Source organism: Nansenia antarctica (assembly GCF_963989245.1).
Source record: "Nansenia antarctica genome assembly, chromosome: 4".
Classification (NCBI taxonomy): Eukaryota; Metazoa; Chordata; class Actinopteri; order Argentiniformes; family Microstomatidae; genus Nansenia; species Nansenia antarctica.
Window position 1 is genome coordinate 50,522,691 of NC_137689.1, and position 23,133 is coordinate 50,545,823.

At 42.2% G+C, this 23,133-nt stretch overlaps 1 protein-coding gene across 1 annotated transcript; it reads left to right on the forward strand.

Annotated features, from left to right (window-relative positions):
- Positions 1 to 11,096: 11,096 nt before the first annotated feature.
- Positions 11,097 to 22,231, forward strand: lhx5 (LIM homeobox 5; the record flags this gene model as incomplete). Its single annotated transcript, XM_080530201.1, has 5 exons — positions 11,097 to 11,269; positions 13,788 to 14,011; positions 15,669 to 15,946; positions 20,265 to 20,430; positions 21,885 to 22,231. 5 exons carry the CDS (start codon positions 11,097 to 11,099, stop codon positions 22,229 to 22,231), a joined length of 1,188 nt encoding a protein of 395 aa, XP_080386327.1.
- Between the last annotated feature and the right edge of the window lie 902 nt (positions 22,232 to 23,133).

Consider the following 23,133-nt stretch of genomic DNA (forward strand, 5'->3'; position numbering starts at 1 on the left):
GACTGGGGCTGGGGGGATGCAGAGGATAGTACCAGGGGGATGATGCAGGGGATAGTACCAGGGGGATGATGCAGGGGATAGTACCAGGGGAGAAGCCTGTTTGTGTTGTCTGGCTTGCATGGGGCTATGTGCATAAGCTCAAGTCACTTAATGATTTATTTATTTTCGAGTGTGTGTTTGGTGTCTGTTGCTCTGAATTGGACTGATATTGATATGCATTCCCGTTGCTTTTGGTGAAGTGGTGTTGTCAGATGTATGGATTTACTGGGGTGCTGATCTATTCACTTTGACTTGCTTATAGAGTTCTTGTATTGACAGGTCGAGTGTTTGTCTAGCTTTGACTGTTTTTGATTAATAGCTGGTGTTGACGTTCTGTCTAGAGATGATGAAAAGACTATCACGAAATTCTCTTTAAAGTTGATTGCTTCTCACTGGTCGGCGGTGTCCATTCTTAGCATTGTAGATGTTCTTTGGCCGTGATCAAGCTTCAGTGTTTATTTAGCTTTTGTGCAGATTCTCAGCACACTGTTCGATCCTGGCCAGGCGGTTTTGGCTAGTGTTGTTTCTTAGCACTGTAGATCTTGGCGATGGTGTTTGATTCTAGACAGTGTTGATTCTGGTGAAACGCTGGCTGTTGATTCTGTTGTGTACATCTGCTGTCAGGGCTCCCAGTGGCGGCCTGCTAAACGGGAAGTGTCTGCCTGGAGGAGGAGGGCTGTTTGTCCGCTTCCAAACATATTGATCTCCTGCAGAAGGGAAAACATTAACGATAGCGTCCACACGGACCGGGCTGGAGGTGGGTAAATAGCTTTGTCAGGTCTGGCGAGCCTCCTCTCCCGTGGAGGAAATGAATAGCAGCTGTATTTGCTGAGCGTTTGCAGGGAGGGAATCTCCTGCCAGGCTGACACGGCAGACAGAACAGCGGGGTATCACAGCAGCCCCCTCGCTGGGCTCTGATGTGGTGTGTGTGTGTGTGTGTGTGTATGCGTGTGTGTGCGGGCCCATGCCAGACACCTTACATACTTCACTTGGCTGTGATTTGCGCTCAAAGTAGTAGATTTTAGACTGTCATTGTGTGTGCGTGTGTGTGTGTGTGTGTGTGTGTGTGTGTGTGTGCATGCATCTGTGGTGTTTTTTTTCTTTCACCATAAGTGGGAAGTTCTGTAAATGAACAGATTGCCTCTAGTCCTTTAGGTGGGCCAGTCACTACTACTGTACAGAAATAAATATGATATGATTTAACAGAGTGAATAAGTCCTTGATGCAAATGTGACCATCTTACCTGGCTATGTCCATCATCAGAGAACACACACTTCTAGGTGTAGGAGTCCTTACTGAATGACAATATGGGTGAGATGGGGTTGTCTTATCCGTCAAATGAGCAAACACTATTTGCACCATAGATGGGGGAATGGCTGAACTTGACCTCCTCTTTCCACACATCACTGTGCATGATCACACACACACACACACACACACACACACACACACACACACACACACACACACACCACACGGTCCAGGTTATGAATATTTAACAGTAGCCTCTCGCAGCACACGGAGCCTGCCAGTCATTGTCAAATAGGACTTAATCTTTTCAATTTCTGGGTGCAAATATTCACACTGCCCGCTGTTTGTCGCCCAGATTAATGAGGCTCTCTCCCCATAATCCTCGGCTGCTAATTCAAGTGGCCGCCGGTGCGGTTAGCCAGGGGAGGATGGGATGCTGGGGCACATACGCAGCCGAGATTATTCGCTCTCTGATTTGGGATTTGCCCCCCCCCCCACACCTCCCTGACTTTGCCCCTCATCCTGGACATCTTGTGTCTGGCTGCTGGACAGTGGATCTGGGGATGAAATGGAGGCTGAACTTGACTTTGACATGATGGTGTGAAGTGTAATGGTGTATTCATTTTCATTCCGAAAATGAACGGTTGAAAGCTGGATCAACCTGTGAAAATCAATCAACAGAATTAAAAAAAAAACTAAGAAGGGAAAACTAGAGAAGGGAATTATTTCATATAAAAGCAACTTGCCTAATTGCTTGCTTTGTTGTTACTAAAATTGTTCCCATTGTTACGAATTACATATAATATATCAAATCAAATCAAAATTGATGACTTGCGTTTTTTAATGTACAACGTGAACACAAACATCATCAAATCATAAAAAGAATGCTCTCATGCTTTGATATTGGATGTTTTTGTCTTTAAATATCGTGAGAGAACAGAACTGTACTGTCATGTTAGAGGCTCTAGCAGTAGTCTGGTTGTTAAGGCTATTAGAGGGGGGTTTTGTGGATGCCTTGTTGATACCAACGACTGTAGGTGAATAATGAGCTAAATTAATGTTACAGACAAGTTCGATGAAAGGTGGACCGTGAGGAAGACCCAATCAACCTGTTTTTATGATTCTCTCTCTTTTTCTCTGAGCACCCACCCACACACACACTATCTCTCTCTCTCTCTCTCTCTCTCTCTCTCTCTCTCTCTTTCTCACTCTCTCTCTCTCTCTCTCTCTCTCTCTCTCTCTCTCTCTCTCTCTCTCTCTCTCTCTCCAGAGTGTGTAAGAAAGCCTTTCTCTGTAGAGGTTTGTTGTGGGAGATGGATGGCAGCAACACTGTCCTTCCCTCTGGTACGTGGACGTCTGTCACTGCCTGAGCCTGGCGTGCGCAGCTAAAGATAGCAGGCTGACCCCCCCCACCCCCGCACGCACCCCACACCCCCACACCCCCTCTCTCCCAGGGTCAGCACTAGGTCAAAGGTCACGGCGACGCACACTGCTCACACTCGCTGCTATTTATTGCTCTCGTATATATTTCCATTTTTTTCCTACCTCAATGTATATATATATCTCTCTTCCTGTCTTCTCCTGTCCTTTTTTCCCTCTCCTCTCTTCTCCTCTTCCCTTCTCTTTTCCCACCCTTTACCTCAGCGACACACGAACCAGACCGCGGCTTTCCTATAGCTAAAAGCACCTTCCGTCCGTTGGCTGGTCCATTACGGGGGCCAGATGGGGGAGGTTGGGCCCTGGCTGCTGTGGCTGACCCTACTCTGATTAATAGAGCAGGTGAGGGCAGAGGTGTGATGCACCCCCCCGCTCATTACCTCATTAGGATGGCCGACAGCGAAAGGTGCTCTCCCTCATTAGGTGGCAATGACAGGGGCTGAACTCTTCACAGAGTGAGACCCGCTCTTTTTCCTCTTTATTCTTCTCCCCCTTCCTTTTCGATCACTTTCTTTTTTTATTCCTTTATGCCATTCCTCCTCACACACGTTGACTGTGTGGTTGAATGCAGCAAGGATTTCATACTGTTGTCTGGTGAGCTTGGTTGATGCAGCTTAGGAGGGTGACTTGGTTGTGTACATACAGCACATGTCTATAGACCCTCCAACATAAAGCTTGTATTGTCTACCTGTGTGTGGCGTGGGTGATGGGGTATGGAGGGAGAGGTTGGTGTAACCCTCACCTTTCACCTTGCAGTAGAAGCAAGGCTGTCACATGATTTGTGTGTGTGTGCGTGTGTGTGTGTGTGTGTGTGTGTGTGTGTGTGTGTGCGCCTGTGCGAGTGCGTGTGAGAATGTGTATGTGTGCATATGTGTGAATGCGTGTGTACATTTGTGTGTGTGTGTGTATACACAAATGTTTGTGTATCCATATTTATGTGTTGAGATTGAGTGTGATGAGATTCCCTCCAGTGTTTGTTTGTCATGATGGTCCCCCCTGACGAGCCAGTATTAGTCTCTCCCTCTGCCTTCAAATTATGTGTGAAAATATTTATTTCTGCTAGTGCAAATATCGCTAGAGAGGATGAGTGTATTTTCATCACTCTATGTTTGTCTGTTGAGAAAGACAGCTGCTCAGAAGAATACTGTACCTTTAGGTTGGCTTCTGAACCTACCAAATTGAATAAGGTGTCAGTCCAAAACTTTGTGTGTTTGAATTTGTGTCTGCAGTATTATTTGTGTTTATCTGTAATGTGTGAAGATGTTCTTAACTTCATATTCATTATCTCCACCACCATACCAGTGTCAACATTTGAGAAAATGGCGATTTTCTATGTTCCGTACTCAAAAAGATAAGAGAAAAGGTCTGAAGGAAATTACCCCCTATGATATCATTCAGGATAAAACTAATAGAATTCAATGATTTTCCAAAACTACCGCTAGAAACATTCTCTCAGGGGCCTTTTCTCTGACTACAGAATGTAGACAATTGCTGTTTTCACATAATATGTAGATACGGCAAAGGTGCAGGAGATAATGAAGATGAGTGGAAAATGTGTCACTTTCATATGAATGTACACATATATATGATCTGACAGAGTTTGTTCATACCTATTTTACATTACGGGGGCTGGTACATATATACTTACTGTATATACAGTACATATACGGCATATGTCTATGAAGAAGAAGTACAATATGTTTATAATGTGGATATAATTGTTTATAGTGATGTGCATCTGGGCAAAAATCAAGAGTATGCTACGTGTTTCATAGGGAAGGCGACAGGCGAGTAGCGTATGTTTATATTTGTGTGTGTATGTGGTTTGACAGCCTCCCTCCCTCCCTCCCTCCCTCCCCATGGTGCTCTGGTGGTGGGCTCAGGAAGGGAAGGGAGCGGGAAGGGAAAGGGGGAGCCCCTCAGGCGTGTCCGGGCCCTGATGGCTCCCCTGACAGCCTCCTCTGTAATGGCCTCCCTCTCTCTCTGAGTGCTGTGAAATTGCAGGCCGGCGCTCCACAGCTGAGGACTCGGAGGAGACAAACGGCCTTTTAATTCAGAGCGCGGAGAGGTGACGGAGAGGGAGGCCCTAGGGGAGGGCTACCAATCAGACATCCATCACACTAACCTCTCCCCCGGGACCGACCCTGCCAGAGAGGGGGCCCTGGAGGTGGGGTGGGGGGGGCTGGAGAGGGCTGGGGGGGTAGGGGGGGGTGGGGGTAGGGGTGTGAAGGGTTGATGGTAGTGATGGGTGGTGGGGGGTGATGATGGTGGTGGTGGTGGGGTATACCTGCCAGAGAGGGCTCCAGCCTGGGGTAAGGGGCTGAGGGGGTTATGGAGGGGTTGGGATAGGATGGCTGGAACAGGGGGGGGGGGGGGGGTACCCCCTTAGGTGTCCCGGCACCAGAGGTACCAGAGAAGGGTGGGCGATGTGTGTGTGTGTGGGGGGGACGGACATGAAGAGGACATGAAGAGACTGACTGACTGGCCTTCACCTGCATGTGTTGTTCTCTCGCTCTATCCATATACTATACCTCTCTCCCTCCCTCCCTCCCTCCCTTTCTCTCTCTATTCAGAAAGAACTAGGACACTCCAGAACTCTCCATTTCTTTCTTTTCCTTTCTAATCCTTGGTGGATTTACTGGAATGTTTTGGGTCATTGTCATGTTGCATGGACTAAATCCTCTTCAATTTTTGGACAGATGGTTTCACATTTTCCTCAAGCACTGTCTGATACAAAAAAGAATTCATAGTGGATTCTATGATGGTGAGCTGGCCAGGCCCTGCTGCAGCAAAGCAGCTCCAAACCATGACATTTCCACCCCCATGCTTCACAGTTGGTATGAGGTTCTTGTGCTCAAATGCTGTCTTTGGTTTGCACCAAACCTGTCTTGCCCAAATAATTCAACTTTGGATTTATCTATCCAAATGAGATTGTTCCAGAAGTCCTGGTGTTTGTCTAGGAGGTGTTCTCTGGCAAACTTTAGTCTTGCCCTAATGTTTTTTTTTTTTACAACAAGGGTTTCCTCCTTGCACACCTCCCATGGAAATCAAACTATCTCTTTCTGATGGTAGATGCATGTATCAACTGTGGCAAGAGCTACCTGTAGGTCACATGATGACATTTTAGGATTATCTGAGACTTCTTTAAGCATCTTGCAGTCTGCTCTTGGGCTGAACTTGCTAGGACGGCCTGACCTGACCATGTTGTGTTGTTTTAAATGTTCTCCACAAATTATTTTATTATCTACAGTCTTCTTTCTGAAGGCCTCAGTGAGCTCTTTTGATCTCGCCATGGTGATACCACTCACTTCAACAATCAAGAGCAAACCAAACTAAATGTCTGACGTTTAAGTAAGACAGGCTCCTCCAAAATCCTCTCTAACGATGTTCTAATCATTTGCACCTTGATTCTAATTTTAGGCATTTTAAGTAGTAAAATGTAGTAGTGCCTGAAGAAGGTCTATGACCGAAAGCTCGCAATAAACTATGTTTTTTTGCACAGTGTTTGAGTGTGTGGATGCTGTTATTTATACACCTCAGCAAAGTGTAATCACGGATGAGCGGTGGTATTTTCACTACTTGGAGGCATTTTAAGTAGTAATAAATGTGGGTGTGTCCTAACTTTTTCCTCACAAGAAAATTGGATTTCTAATTACATTTTACAGATCTTTTTTTCAGTTTTATTTGTTAAGTTATATTACCTCCATCTCTCAATATTGTTAAAATGAAGATCAAATGTCTATGACATGATATCTAGTATATAAGGTTTTCATAGGTTGTCCTATCTTTTTCACATGACTGTATGTATTGTTTACATCCCCTTCTTTTCATCTGTGTTCCCTTTGATCTATTCTCCAGTATTCTCATTCTGTATCCTATAGGTCCGACATTACCTGCATGGGTTTTGAGCACAGAGACTGGCATCCATAGACATTACTTTTTCCAAGGTTTCCAAATTCATTCTCAATGTTTCACCTCGTCGGACCTTACTGTAAGTGATAGAAATTGGATTTCAACATCTGAGACATTTTGCAACACATAGTTTTAGTAGTTTTAGTTTTAGTAAGTAAGTAAATAAGTAAAGCATTATTTATATAGCGCCTTTCGTACATGAAATGCAACTCAAAGCGCTTAGAAGTAAAGGATCTCTTATTTTGATATAGTCCCATTCAGCATCATACCCATTGCCAATATGGCATCACCAAAATGAAAGGAGATATCAAATGAGAAGTCATTTTCAGTCAATCTCATTCAACATCAAACATCTTTTTCAATTATGTTTTGGTCAGTAAAGGAAATAATCCACATCTTTATCATGGCCAAACAAGAACACACACACACACACACACACACACACACACACACACACACACAGCAAAGCAGGGATAGTGTGTGGCCAAGGCCTCACAGTGGACAAAGGACGCGGCTGCACGATCTGCTCTGAATTTGAGGCTGCTGCAGAAGGGATAAGTCCTTGAAAATATGTGTCTGAGTGTGTCTGTGTGTGTGCGTATGCACGTGCAGGCCTGCGTGTGCGTGTGTGTGCGTGTGTGTGTGTGTGCGTGTGTGTGTGTGTGTGTGTGTGTGCGTGTGTGTGTGTGTGTGTGTGTGTGTGTGTGCGTGCGTGTGTGTATGTGTGTGTGTGTGTGTGTGTGTGTGTGTGTGTGTGTGTGTGATCAGAGGTTAGATCAGAGGTACAACTCTTGTGTTTTAAATGAGTAATTTACTCAAATGACACATATCACATGAATGACAATTAACTTTTTTTCCCTTTTTTTCTGATGTCTGTTTTCATAGCCCAGTAATTGATAAGCTTGTGTGAAATTCAGGTTATGCAATACAGCTGACCCCATGTCTCATATTGCATGGCTTTTTAGCTGACGGTGTAAACAAACCCCAACCCTAACCCTAACTCAATAATAGCTTAAGTACTATCTTAAGCCTAGATCGATATTCAGTATCAACATTCACTATCTGATACCTGAAATAGGCATGTATGGCCTAGAAGGTACACCTTCTCCTTGTTTGGCCACACTGTTACAAAACAAAGAAACACGTCTGATATGTTTGAGGTCTGCTGTATATGAATACAACTGATAACCCTATATGGCTTCAAGAATTGCATCAATCCCCTAGAGACGACACGTGCCCCTTTAAGGGGAATTGAATGAAAACAGACACCACGGATAGCCTGTGCTTTCAGCACCTTGGACAATTCCTCCCTGGTGTTTTCGCAGGTGCGTGGCTCACGCACAGGGTGGCTCTGCTGTGCGGGAGGAGAGACTGAACGGTACACGAGGAGGGGGATTACATAGCATTCTGCACAATGAGATGTGAGATACGCAAACAAGAGGTTGTTAAGCGATTGCCTCACATGCCCGTTTTCCCACATCGGGCGATAACGCTTTTGTCCCCAAAATCTATCCTGTAAAAGCACCGTTTTATCTTTGTTTGGAAGGGTCTAGACTGTATCCACACAGCTATGAGCCACAGCTACGTGTAGGCCTGATGGTACACTTAGGCCTATCTTATCAAAACAGCAAACAGGAAAGTAGTCATTTAAAGCGGTTATTTACCAAATATTTTAATCGCAGAAGAGTGGCCTATATCATCCATCCTCCGTGTTACTTGGCAGATTGAATATGCGCAATTTAACAATGTAACAAAGTGCAAATTACACAAAGTGCCAGAGTCTTACTCACACCTTATTTGCTTATTGTTGACGGAAACGTACGCTTTAAAGATATGCATATGCACATAACCAACATTACACTGTGGTAACATAAACTATTCTTAAACGGAGTCAAGAAAACAAGAATCATTGAGAAAAATGAAAAGCAAGCAATTGCTTTGGGATTACAGTAAGACCGTATAAGCGAGGCCAAGCTTGCCTCCGCTGTCGCCTGCCAAGAACTACGGGGGTCCCTTCGGTCGCCCTCGGCTTTCCTTTTCTCTGGAACAACCTGAACGGTGTCCCCCCGGCAAAAGAAATTACCACTTATTATTATGTAGAATCACCACTTAATACTAACCTATCGAGGAAACACTCCACAAAGATATATAGATATAGATAGATAGATAGATAGATAGATAGATAGATAGATAGATAGATAGATAGATAGATAGATAGATAGATAGATCAGAGTCATGAACAGCAACAATCAAAAAGCCTTGTTCTTCTGATCAGCCACACACAGGTGCTCATCAAAGAGTGAGCCACCAACACATATAGGCTAAACAGTGGACCTATACATCTGTACACATTTTATAAGAGCAGCATTACTTTAAAAGGAGGAGTGTAAAGAACTCCTTAGTGTTTTGGTGTCATCAAATCTAATTAAAAAAGTAGAAAAGGGAAATATTCTTGAAAATCAGGGGATGGGTTATGTCATTTGAAATTAGGCTACTGGAAATATACGGACTGTGCCTTTTATGGATATGCTTATGACCAAACAAACTCATCTTCAATATACAATTTACCAAGCACAAATACCGACATTTGCAGAACGTATGCTAAGAAATTAACATTTCGGTTTAGGATTTTGTATTTATTTATGAACAATATATAGGCCTAAAAGAGTGAAGCTTTATTATTATTATTATTATTATTATTATTATTATTATTATTATTATTATTATAGTATAATACTACTAGGACTACTACTAGTAGTACTAGGCCTATTGTTAGCCTACTAACCTATTACTACAAACAATAACACCAATAATAACAATAATGATCATATTAATATATGCTGTATAAAGCAATTCAGACCTTCAGCTTTTGACCATAATACACGTTTAATTAATTTACAGATTAACGATGTATGTAGGCTATTGAATAGACCTACCTAAGCCTATAGGCGTTTTACGATAGGCTATAGTCCTGATTTACAGGTTGTTGTGTTTTTGTGAATTCCGAAATGTATCCATGATAATGTGAAATGGGTGAAAATCAACACCTACTTCAGTGAGTAATTACACGGGAACAGCTTAAACATTTTTTAAACAGTCTCGCCTCTCCACTAACATAAATTAGCGACTGCGTGATGTTTGCATTGCGACGACTAACAAAATGAATCTCTGGGTAAATATTGAAATTCCCTTCGATTGGTGGCTACTCTGTTAAACCACCAGGCGACCCCTATTGATGAGGCCCGGGTATCTTAATCCTATGCATTTCCCTGTAAATAGATTTCTGCATGAGAAAAGGCCGGCCGCCCCCCTCCCCATACACTCCACACATAGGCAGTGTAATGCATGGAGGTTTTGTAGCATTAGCTCTTGCTCAGTCAACTCCCTCTCCCATATTATTGCATCCCATTCAGTTCATTTAAGGCGGGTATCATCATGTCATGTAAAGACGGCCCTCGCTCAATAGGCATGGGCTTAGCATGCAGAAAAACATATCAGGTAGGTTTTCCTCTTGCCATTGTCAGCATAATTTCACAGCAGCTTGGTGATTCAAGCTTTAATTCTACTCGATTAAAATAAAGGCCTATCTTCTGCCCTAATTGTATCAAATAGTGGTATTGTTAATTTGTGATATTTGACAAAAAATATGGTAGGCCCTAACTGTTTCTCGATTATCCTAAAAACCTTAGGAAGTGATTGTCTCGAAAATCCCTTCACTCCGAGCTTTACAGTCGAATGTACCATATAAAAGGTAGAATTGGTGATAGCCCTATGACGTTGGGACAGTGAAAAGAAAAAGTCTAATTTATTTTTCCAAAATCTCCCTCTAAAGTTGAAGCCTATTCCTGCAAGCATGGTTTAAGGTTTGGGTCGACCTGGAGGTAGGCTAACATTATTTAAACGCGTAACCATAACAACCGGGTCCTGATTGGCCACCCAGGCACAGGAATTAACGAGAGCGTCACCCAATCTGAATACGGATGCGCGTCGCGGCCGCACAGCCAAGCACAGTGATGCGAAAAGTGGCGACGTGAGGTGAGGCGAGGCAAATAAGTGGACCTAAAACAAAAGATATCAGTGGAATAAAAAAGGAATAAGACTCCCACAAAAATACATCCTCTATACGTATTCTTTGCAGCGTGGAAGAAAAAGCTAACCATATGTCCATCCATGAAGACAACTATATATATAGGCGCGTTTTAAATCCATCCTTCTCTCCTCTGGATTCTGGATTCTGACAAGTGCCAAAACAGAAGGGACCACCAGGACTACACTCACTTCAGGGATTGTTAACTTACCTTTGAGGGGTAGGTGAGGTTCACTGACGGAACATTCGCTCCTGCTTTGTCCCCAGTCCCGGAGTCAAGACGTTGTTCCGCGTAGAACCGGGTTGCCCCAGTCCGAGCAGTGGTGCCCGCTTGGGAAGGTCGGCACTCGGTGTCCTCCAGGGCAGCGACATGATGGCCCACTGCGCCGGGTGCGAGCGACCCATCTTGGACCGGTTCCTGCTCAACGTGTTGGACAGAGCGTGGCACGCCAAGTGCGTCCAGTGCTGTGAGTGTAATTGCAATCTAACCGAGAAGTGCTTCTCCAGGGATGGCAAGCTCTATTGCAAAATGGATTTTTTCAGGTAAGGTCTAACACGTAAAACGGGCTGGCATGCCATATCAAATTCACCATGGAGTAGCCTAAATTCTCTTCCTTCTTAAGGCAATGTCATTGGGGATTTCAGTTTTTCTGTGGATTTTGTTGTGGATTAGTCACAAATGATGTGTGGGATTTCATGTTGCCATACAGTTGCTGTCATTTTAACGTCAATACTGTAATTAATCAAATGATTCTCCTCACAGTTAGGCCTAATGGTAATTTGCTGTGTGAAAATTGCTGATAAACAAAACAATTCCAGGTATTTAACAAAAATCATAGGCCTATCAAATCAGGTGAAATAGGTACAGTGTAAGAAATGACTGGCCTATTGTTCGAATAGGTTTATAATGTCAGTACAAAATACTTTGGTATATATACCAATTCTTTTTTATTTGTTTTATTAAAAGAAATCCCTAAAAAGATAGAGAAAAAATATACAGATTAATTTACATGGATCTACTCGTGACTAGATCGCTGACAATAGCTGACAACATTATCAATTCATATATTAAATGAATTGATAATGTATTGTGTAGGTATTGTGTAGGCCTTTTTTTATTATCGTGTAGGCTTTTAGGCGTTTGGTCTCACCATGGGCATGTCATGTGTGCCCGGTTTAGTTGCAGGCTATAAGCAAAATGTATTGTGTATTTGTCATGACAGTGGAATTGTATTTCTAAATAGACATATATAGGCTTATTTTGTGCTCACCTGTATTCTATGTTTTACGCGTTTTTTTTAGTTTTTTTTTAGATGTCCATTAGGCCTATTACAGCCGCTCACTTTTCTTCAAAGTGTTTCATTTAATTGAGTGATAAGTGTAGGTCCTTGTTTGTCTCCTCGCATTTTCATAGCATCATACCAATTAGTTAGGCTATGTGTCAGCTTTTTTCTCCCCTAACAAATTGTTTAATGACATGTAAGGCCTTGTGTTTAAGCCTTTGTGGTGGTATTGTTGGCCCCGAACGGCCTTGACCATCATATTAGCCGGGTCCCATCAAGCCTCGGATTTAAATGGCCAGCCATTAGCCAGGCGAAACAGTAATCACCCTAATGTGTCCATTTGTTGTGTAAGTAGAGTTCTGTCTTTTCGCTGGGGGTGGCTTTCCATGCATGTGAAAGGGGACAGTGGTGCGATACCATCGCAAATTCAAGGGAATAGACCACATCGCATATAGCCCACATTCGTGTTTCAAGCGTTACAAACAGGATGCTTGCCTCGACCGCTCGCTCAATGCGTCTCAAAACCCAAACAGGACTAAAGTAAACTCTCCACTCCTCCATACTCGAATTACATTTTAAATATTTCAATTCCTCATATGTTGGTCATACTGAGGCGACAAAATGTTGATGAGAGAGATTGCCAAATCAGCATAAGAGGCGCGTGACAAATGGTTTATGGCTCATGATATGGTGGATTATTTCACAATGGAGGTTTGCACAAATATTACAGTGGGGAAAACAAATAGAGCTTCTGCAACACTATAGCCTACACCCTTTCTTTCAGTAGCCTTTCCAGTTTTTCTACCGATTTACCTTGTCGACTTATCCTTGGAAACGTTTGTATATCCACATAATATACCCACCCTTCATTTTACATTTGAATAGGGTGAATGTGGATTATGTGAAGATTTTCGATGCTAAGATGTTCCTGTACTCTGCTTAATCCTATAATATCTCCTCGGTCACAATGTGTTGATTGTCACTAATCACGTTTTGCGTGGGTTTATTGTCAGAGCAACTCAATCATAATCATAATTATTTCTCTCAGATTGGCGCAGGTGAAATGTATTTTTTTAAATAGAAACTATTAACCTCCAATTAAAATTATTCTGTTATTCTACCAGAATATATAGCCTACCAAGTGACACGATGCAATAGTAATAAGGCCCAGTGTAGAATAACCGTTAATATTATATAATATTAATATAATATTAATCTGGGTGTATATATATAGCCTATATAGTATATTATTATACCCTACATATATAGTATATAGGCTGTAGCCTATATATTATTATTATTATTATTATTATTATTATTATTATTATAGTATATTATTATTATTATTATTATTATTATTATTATTATTATTATTATTAGTAGTAGTAGTAGTAGTAGTAGTAGTAGTAGTAGTAGTAGTAGTAGTAGTAGTAGTAGTAGTAGTAGTAGTAGTAGTAGTAGTAGTAGTAGTAGTAGTAGTAGTAGTAGTAGTAGGCTAGTAGTAGTAGTAGTAGTATTAGTATCTAAAAAGAAAATAGTTTTTGTTAGATTGCAGTTTTGTGGCTGCCAGAGTCTACAAATGAGCAACACCTTCTGGAGGATTTTCAAGTAGAGGCTTATAGATGCGGTTACCAAGTTACATGGTGTTTATCTATCCAGTCGTTTTCGTTTGTTTTGATTATATCAATAGCTCTATTAAATTAGATTTTAGATTTTTTTGTCTATGTTTTTTCTATTTCAATGACTTCACACACGCTTCTTCTCCGATTTCTTTCCAGGCGGTTTGGCACGAAGTGCGCGGGCTGCCTTCAAGGAATCTCTCCCAGCGACCTCGTGCGCAAGGCGCGCAGCAAGGTGTTCCATCTGAACTGCTTCACGTGCATGGTCTGCAACAAGCAGCTGTCCACGGGCGAGGAACTGTATGTCATAGACGAAAACAAGTTTGTGTGCAAAGACGATTACCTGAGCCCAGGGGCCATCAAGGAAGTAAACTTAAATTCAGGTAACTATCGGATTCCCCTGCGTCTCAGGCCTTTACACTTTGATTATGATTCAGTCAGTGCTTTGCTAATATTGGATAGGGCCTACGCACATTTCTCAAAAGGAGTTTTCTCTTCAAATGAGTTGCCCTACATGGCCTGCACATTTTCAAAAGTGTGGATGGAGGCATTTTAGTGAGTGCAAGTATAGAAGCATATCGTGTACGAGGCCTATTTGTGGAATGGTTCACGCCATCGTTAATGGATTAATTGATTAGCTCTAGATGAACTGATTCTTTCAATACAATAACGATTTTAAAGTCAACACACTGGTTGGTGATAAAGAAACACGTGGAATAATGGCTCTAACACTCCCTTATATTTAGTAGCCTATTATTGACTAGACATATATATATATATTTAAAAATCTTAAATGCTTTAGATGATGCTACATAACCCATTGTCAGACTACGTTGTTTTTGTTGTTTTTGTTTATGTTGTTGCTTCTGCTGTCGCTGCTGCTGTTTTGCCCATCTGTCCCTATAGGCCTATCTATAAGTCAGGCAATTCAGAACCATGGACAGGGCGCGTGTGTTAGTTAGTTGTACGTCCCATGATGTTGGCTAACTGTCAAAGTCGATTCTCACCACCACTGAACTTAGGCCTACTAACTCAGTCTTTGTGGATGACTGAATATTGGTGGATGAAAGCTTTAGCCTTGCTCAGCGTGTTGTTATAGCCTTTTAAGCTCCAATGATTTTATCTAATCAAACGAGCGGAATATGTGCCACAGAAATATCCAAGGCTTTTCATTTCTGTTCTGTTCTGTTCTGTTCTGTTCTGTTCTATTCTATTACTTTCTTCTTTGCAATCTAAACCTGCAGTGGTGTGTGGTCAGTTGAAGATTGAATTGAGAAGTTTGTGGATATAGCCCAAGCAAATGATAATAAACATATCTGAATATCCACCATAGCCCTTGATAAACATTTCAGTTCATGCCTGTATTGCCTCACTCACTTCTTACTTTTTTTTTTTGATTCTTTTTTTTTTACGTGACATTGATTTTGACCTCTCATTGTGCGTCCTCAAATGTTTTCTATCATATTCTCACTGCAGCAATGGGCCGTGTAGGGCAGTGTAGCCTACCTTTTGATGATGCTCCTAACAAGGCATTTTAGCATAGCTGAAAGGATTTTACTATAGCTAGTCTTATGAAGGCTATAAATTCTTGTCAGATGAATGGTTCAAACATCCCCTCCCATCGGACAATGACAAGCTGTTATCGTGTGCCACAGAGGGTCCTTGGGGACTTGCTAGATAGTCTCCCCTTTTTGTTACACATTTCTGTTTCATTATTTATATCCGCTTTATAGTCACAAGGACACCGGTTTTATTTGTGAATATGGTATATCCTAGCCTGCAGCCTATAGTCTATTTCTGAATAATAGTCTATTAATGTAATATTGCCCTATTTCATATATTAAATGAATACTTGAATAAGTGAAGAGGACAGACAAATACATTTAACATTAAGCACTTTGTCATGTCATGTCTCTGTATTTCGTGGTCTCTGAGTTTGTCTGGTCTAAGTCTGTGTTGGTCGCAAGTGGTAAGCAATCTATCGGTTAAGCAGAAAGCCCCTTGACATCTCTGATTGAGACCATTTCTTCCATTCCCCAGTGTCATCGTGTACCGACAGAAGTTTATCGCCGGATCTCGCGGACCCGATACAGGACGACACAAAAGAGACAGACAATTCTACGTCCTCAGATAAGGAAACGAACAATAATGAGAACGAGGAGCAGACGTCGGGCACTAAGAGGCGAGGGCCGCGGACCACCATCAAAGCCAAGCAGCTGGAGACGCTAAAGGCGGCCTTCGTCGCCACGCCGAAACCCACCCGCCACATCCGCGAACAGCTGGCCCAGGAAACAGGACTAAACATGCGAGTGATCCAGGTAGGACACGAGGCTACGTGGTTTATGTCGACTTCTCGAGATGTTCTTCGAAACGTTGTGTTTAGGTTGGCCTATAGGCATAGAGACTGCTCTCTGTGGTGTATACTGTGTGGCATGGTGAGCACATCATAAGCTTGAAAGTGTCTGATATGACAGTCGTCATACATTAGAATAGATTGGATTTTAATTGTACTGAAATAAGACCAATAATTAATTGAAGTTCCCATTATCCATTTGAGAAGGAAGGCTATAGAAATCGAAAACAGAATATAGGCTATTATCAGGTTGTAATTGTAAAAGGAGTCAAAATATAAATGATTAGGCTATTCAGCTATTTAATTATTTGTTTTCATTTTGTAAGCATATGGCTGACTAATTGGGCTATCGTTTTTTGCAGAGAAACTACAAGGTTGAAAATAAAATAATGAAAAGCATATTACCTTGTCCTCGAAGAACACACATACGATTAGACTATAGGCCTTTATATATGGACCAGGGTATTCTTTTGGAAAGGCTCCCGTTATCCGAGATTTCAGCTGTCCTAAAGGTGATCATAGGAAGGTGTTTGAATGGCGCAATGTGCATGCTTATGCATAGGCTATATTCATATTATCATTTCAATGTGATAGAAGAAAGGAAGATGGAAAAAAAGGGATGAAAATGGGATTTTGGAATTGATGAATGTTGCCCCATTCTAAACAAGTCTTATTTGTTAAAGTTAGCTCTTTTTTAAAACCTCAACCTTAAGTCATACAAATTGTCTTTGTAAATTTAGAAGTATAAAGGTTCATTGACAATACTTATTTATATGTGGACATTTAATTAGCAAACAATATTGAAATCATAATTTCATACATTGAAGGTAGATGAAATAATGACGTGATTGTTTTAGATTCTTTCACCAAGTCAGTGTGATATTCACATTCCCATAGCTATCAATAGCACATGCTTTTGATGTATTTTTTTGCAGTCACAAGTCTGTTGTAATACTTGGTTGGAACTGCAGATAATAGATGACTAGTATTTTTCCATAACATAGATACAGCGATGTTTTGAAAGTGTAATTGCAGTTATATGATACAATGTGTTACAGCAATGCATCCGAATCACCAACATAGGCCTAGATATTGTGGGCTGTGGTGACATCAAACGACCCTCTGAACACTTGTGATCAAGCCACGACTAATTAGAAAGTATTAACCGTTCTGTGTACCTCAGGGAAGAGGGACATCTTCACAAGGCTGTCAAACACATTCAGACCCCTTGCCTTTGCAGTCATAACCTCAATATGGTCTGCTCTGGATCACACACACACTCACACACACACACTCACACGCACGCATATGTGCACGCACGCACACACACACACACACACACACACACACACACACACACACACACACACACACACACACACACACACACACCTGCACATGCACTTGTATACACACACTCAGACTCACACAGACACCCCCCCCCCACACACACACACAGACTGGGTTCAGACTGTGTTAGGGTGATTAGCACCATTTCTGCCAGCTGAGATGTGGCTTTTTGTGCGCTTACTGTAATTATCACTGATTTCACAGATTTACATACCATCCGCCGCTCACCCTCCTCTCTGTCCTCACTCACTTACAGCCCTTTCAGTCTCTTCTCAGATTAGACCAGGGTTTATAGGTATAGCACCTTGGGTTTGTTTGTTTGAGTGTGTGTGTGTGTGTGTGAGTTTGTGTTTGTGTTTGTGTTTGTGATTGCCATGCCTCAACTGAATCAAAATCACATTTGGCTGTTTGTGTGTGTGTGTGTGTGTGTGTGTGTGAGTTTGTGTTTGTGTTTGTGATTGCCATGCCTCAACTGAATCAAAATCACATTTGGCTGTTTGTGTGTGTGTGTGTGTGTGTGTGTGTGTGTGAGTTTGTGTTTGTGATTGCCATGCCTCAACTGAATCAAAATCACATTTGGCTGTTTGTGTGTGTGTGTGTGTGTGTGTGTGTGTGTGTGTGTGTGTGTGCATTTGTGTTTGTTTGCGATCGCCATGCCTCAACGAAACTGAATCATTCACATTGGGCTGTTATTATCAACAACATAATGCACTGCGATGCATAGAGCCAAAATGGAGCCCATTTCCCCCCGTCTCCCCCTCTCATTTGTTGCATGTTAACTCTGACTGCACTCTGCGCGGGAGCCCTTTGGAGCCGTGCCGGTGCTCCAGCATGTGTGTGTGTAATCCCTAAGCAACGCTCTCTGGAGGGGAGCGAGAACATTTCCATAAAAATGTACCCTACAGTTAGACGATTGTTCTCAATAAGCAGGTGTCGCCTTTGCTGAGAGAGCATGGAGAGGAATGCCTAAGTGGTTTTAGGTGTTTTTGTGTGTGTGTTTTTGTTAATCTCCAACACGGTGGGATTCTGCCGCTGGTGTTGCCTAGCTGGTGTTAACAGACATTATTATGCAGTGGCGAGGCAAAGACACAAGAATGTGTTATGTGTTTGTAATGCAAAGCTATTCCTCCATATGTTGGCCATTTTTACATTTTTTTTCCGCCTCCCTTTGTTCCTCCGCAAAGTTTATTTTAGAACAGTGACAACTGTATTTCACTGTACGCCCTCTTTGGCTTATGTCAACTTCTAAAGATCTGGCAATGCTCTTGCAGAATAACAACAGAGATCATGCTACCGCGTATTAGTAGCTTGTGATGCTTTCTGTTACTTTGTTCAATCTGGAAATCCTGTTAAAGGAAAATCCTGGTAAAGCATCTCTCTCTTCCAGGGAGTCCTGCCCAAGAAGGCTGCTTAATGAGACTGTATAGTCATAGAATAGAACCTCAGTACTAAATGCAGGCCCACAATGTCATACCGTGTCAAGTTGATCGCAAGGGTGTTGAGAATGTGTTGCTATCACATCCCTGTTTGAAACTGAACCTTATGTCTGACTCTATTTGACTCCTTTTTAAAGGAAGACCATTTATTGAAATCTTTATTGTCCTCCAAACAGTGTCTGAATATCTTATTTAGGTCTAGTTAGTTTTTTGTTGCATGCACCTTGGTTGCAAAGTCAGGTGGCAAAAAAATGAAAAACATATATACGTTTTTTTATTTCTTATATGTACCCACCTCGATCATTCATTCTGATTCTGGACATTACTCTGCTTCTTTCTGCTGTCTGAAGTCACGTCTCCATTCAGCCTGGGCTGAGAGGCTGTCTAGTCAGGGTATTCTATAGACATCTAGGACTCTGTCTCAGCCCTGTATTCTGCCCTCTAATCTGTACAGCTAGATAAAGTCACTAATGATGATAGGGTCTTCAGGTGAAGAGTAACATCTCTACAATAGCTGAATACACTCCAACTATCAGCATGCCATTTTTTCTTTTATGAAAATCAGCTTGGTCTTTTATGAAAATCAGCTTCCTGGGGGTTAGGACATGTTTAAAACACACACATGAATAACAGATCATATACATTTACTGAACATTGCATACCTGCAGTCATAAACATAACTGACAGGGCAATGATATTTGTCTCAGCGATTCCTCATCATTGGTGATTTGATATAATACTTTTGGGATTGTGTCTTTCCATTTCTCAAGTTTCTGTTTAATGTGCTGAGACATTTGTGTGAATTGCACACATCTATTAATAATTATTTATATTAAGTTGAGATAGAAGATGTCTCTTATAATGGAGAGCTGTCCTGTACGTAAAGTGAACAGCGCAGCAGCACAATCAGCGTAGATCAAATTGCACCCAGAGTCCATGAAATGGTTAATTCAATGGTCAAAACAAATCGTCTAAAAACAATCAAGGTCTGAAGTAGAGTTTGTTAACTTAAACGTTAACAATAAGAGTTGCACAAACCAGCATAAAATGAAAGTGCAGGAGTCCATGAAATGGACAATGTACAAAAGCCTTAAAACAATTACGGTTTCAAAATTAACTATGATTAGATTTTATGATGCCTTGATTTGATTACATTTTTAGATTGGTCCTTCTAATTTGAAATGAGCTTTTAATTCTCTGTGAAGTAGTTTATCTGGCGATAAACTAGTCTATTCTTCAATGTACTACAGAAAAGTTGGTTTGGACTGGAACTAGTTATGTCTGCTCTTTATTGTAAGTGTGAAATGGATTATTAAAAATGTTTGAATTAAATTCATATTGATGCTGAGTATGGTGATGGTTAGGGTAAACATATAGATAAAGATTTAAAAAGTCCATGAAAATACAATTTGTCCAAAACAAAAAGACATATGGAATACGTGTTGTGGTTTGATTGTGTCTGTTGCTGACAGCTCTGACTCTTTCTGTGCGTCCTAGGTTTGGTTCCAGAACCGGCGGTCCAAAGAGCGGCGGATGAAGCAGTTGAGTGCCCTGGGGGCCCGACGGCACGCCTTCTTCCGAGGCCCCCGGAGGATGAGGCCCCTGGGGGGGAGGCTGGAGGACCCAGACATCATGGGGCCCGGGGCCTACGGCTACTTCGGAGGTAAGACTCAACAACTCTACACACCTCAACACACCTCAACACTCCTCAACACACTTCAACACCTCTAACGCCTCTGATAACACAGTGTGCCATTTTGTGCAGTACAGCATAGACCTCTGCATTAGGGTATCTAGTCCTGTTTCAGCAAATGTTTACCTCATATTAAAAGCACGATACAAAAACTATTACTATTAAGGGTTGGACTTATTGCTATCGCTTCCCCTGAACACTGTTCAGCGTATGTAACACGGTAATAAACACAACATAATAACAAAAGCCATCTGACTTTATATAAACAATAAGATAGTGGATTACTACAGGGACAGTAGGTCTCATTGCTTATACTTGTCGTTTATTGGAATGATTTTATTGGATTCTGGATCCTCATTGTGGTTATTACTGAGGACCCATCCATTGGGGTTCGTCAGGTGGCTTACTAGAACAAGATATAACATAATTATATATGATAACAAGATCTAACATATTTTAAGACCAGGCCAGGTAAACAACCATAGGAAGATAAAACAAAAGCATTTGTTCAAAATCTCGAAATCTGTAAAATGTCAGAGATTATTACAACAGCACCAAGTGTACCGGTGACTTCTGTGTCCCTTGAAAAGAGACAGAGACAAGTTTGCAGCTCCTGCCTTGAAGATGTGAGGGTTGCGTTGTGACTGACAGTTTCGAGTGCTGTAGTTAGTGCATACCTGCTTGAATGGCTCATGGCATTGAGGTTTTAATAAAATGGAGCCTTGAAGGGCTAGAACAGGGAGAGAGGGAGGGGAGATGTGGACAAAACCTTCATCCTTCGCTCACAGCTCCCTCCGTTCTCAACATGTCTCTTTTCACGCCCTTTTGTGGTGCAGCAGCGCAGGGGAGTCTGCTCTCCCTTATTAGTGCTGCATCCATCCTTCTGTTCTGCTGTAAGAGAGGGACTCTGTGTGTGTGTGTGTGAGAGAGTGTGTGAGAGAGAGAGAGTGTGTGTGTGTGTGTGTGTGTGTGAGAGAGAGTGTGTGTGTGTGTGTGTGTGTGAGAGAGGGAGTGTGTGTGTGTGTGTGTGTGTGTGTGTGTGTGTGTGTGAGAGAGAGAGAGTGTGTATGCGTGTGTGAAGGGGTTATTCTAACACCCCTCTCTCTGCACCTCCCCCTTCCTTACCGCCCCAGGTCTATTCTCAAGGTCTGTCAAACTAGCAGGGTTCTGTTTGTGTGAGTCAATAATTAGCTTGTTTATTTTGTTTGGGTATTTTATTTTAACCCTCATTATCACAATTGGAAAGATACGTTTTGTATGACGGTGTAGAATTATAAAGGTTAACAGCATTGTGAAACCTAGCAGGTTCGCGGGATGATGTTGTAATGACATGACATGTTTTTAATTTGAGTTTATTAGTGTTTGCTTTTTCACTCTGTACCAGTACCAGCAGCCCTAAGTGCTTTCTTTTGTCCTTCTCGCAGAGTACCAGGGTGATTACTACGGACCAGGGAGTAACTACGAATTCTACACCCATGGGCCTCCCTCCTCGCAGGCTCAATCGCCAGCCGATTCCCCTTACATCCATGGAGCCATGGAGGGCTCTGTATCAGTCCAGCACCACCCCTCGGACGACCAAAGGTTCACAGACATGATCTCCCACGCAGACACCCCCAGCCCTGAGCCAGGCTTACCCAACTCCCTGCAGCCAGTCCCTGGGGAAGTATACGGAGGGGGCCCCAGCCCCCCCTTCTCCCTGGCCAGCAACTCCAGCTACAGCGCCCCCATGTCCCACCCAGGCCAGGAGATGGGAGAGACCACTGTCTGGTAGAGAAGGAGGAGTCGGGATCGATCAGGCGAAGGGGGAGAATTCCATTTCAATTCAGTCCACCCAGGAGATGAGTTAAAAATTCAATTTGTGAATTGAGAAGTGCCATTTGAATTCTCAAATGTTTCAATTCATGAATTGTACTTTTGATTCACTTTCTGAATTGTTGGAATTTAAATGGAATCCAGCCCGACACAACTTGGAAGATGGGAATGGAGGATGGGGTGGCTCGCTGGAAAAAAATGAACCCATAATAATATCCGCTGCCCCATACCTGCCCTTCCCCCCTGCCCCACCTCACACATTTCTGTGGAAATACACCCCAACCCTTGGAACATTGAACTGGTATTTGAGAAAGACACTTTGGTGGTTCCTCCCACCCCCAAAATCTACCCTCCCCTGTCCCGACGGAGGTATCATATCGATTGATGGACTAAAGACACACTTGATATTGTGAAGAAAGATACAGAATGCAAGCCAAAAGGGACCCTTTTTTTTTTTTACCCCTTTCGATCTTGTTATTATTTTTCTGTTTCTAAAGGCACAATGCATTATTGATCAGCTCCTCTACTGCTCACAACTGGCTTCACAGGTCCTTCAATTGTAATACTGTGCCCAAGGATAAAATACAAATAACAAACAAATACATGTATAAAGGTTTATTACGTATTAAAAAGCACAACCGTTTGCTCTGAGCAATGTAGCCAACCCAAAAACAAACCACCCATGGGGCTCTGGAGTAGACTCGTGCTTGACTACCGCAGTGAAACGACAAAATCATTTCAGTCAGGATATCGAAAATCATTGAGATCACAGTGATTTTAGGGAAGGAGTTTAATCTCTGATAAGAACCTCCACTGCATCCCAAGGTAATATTTCCCCATCTGTAACTGTCTCTAACACAC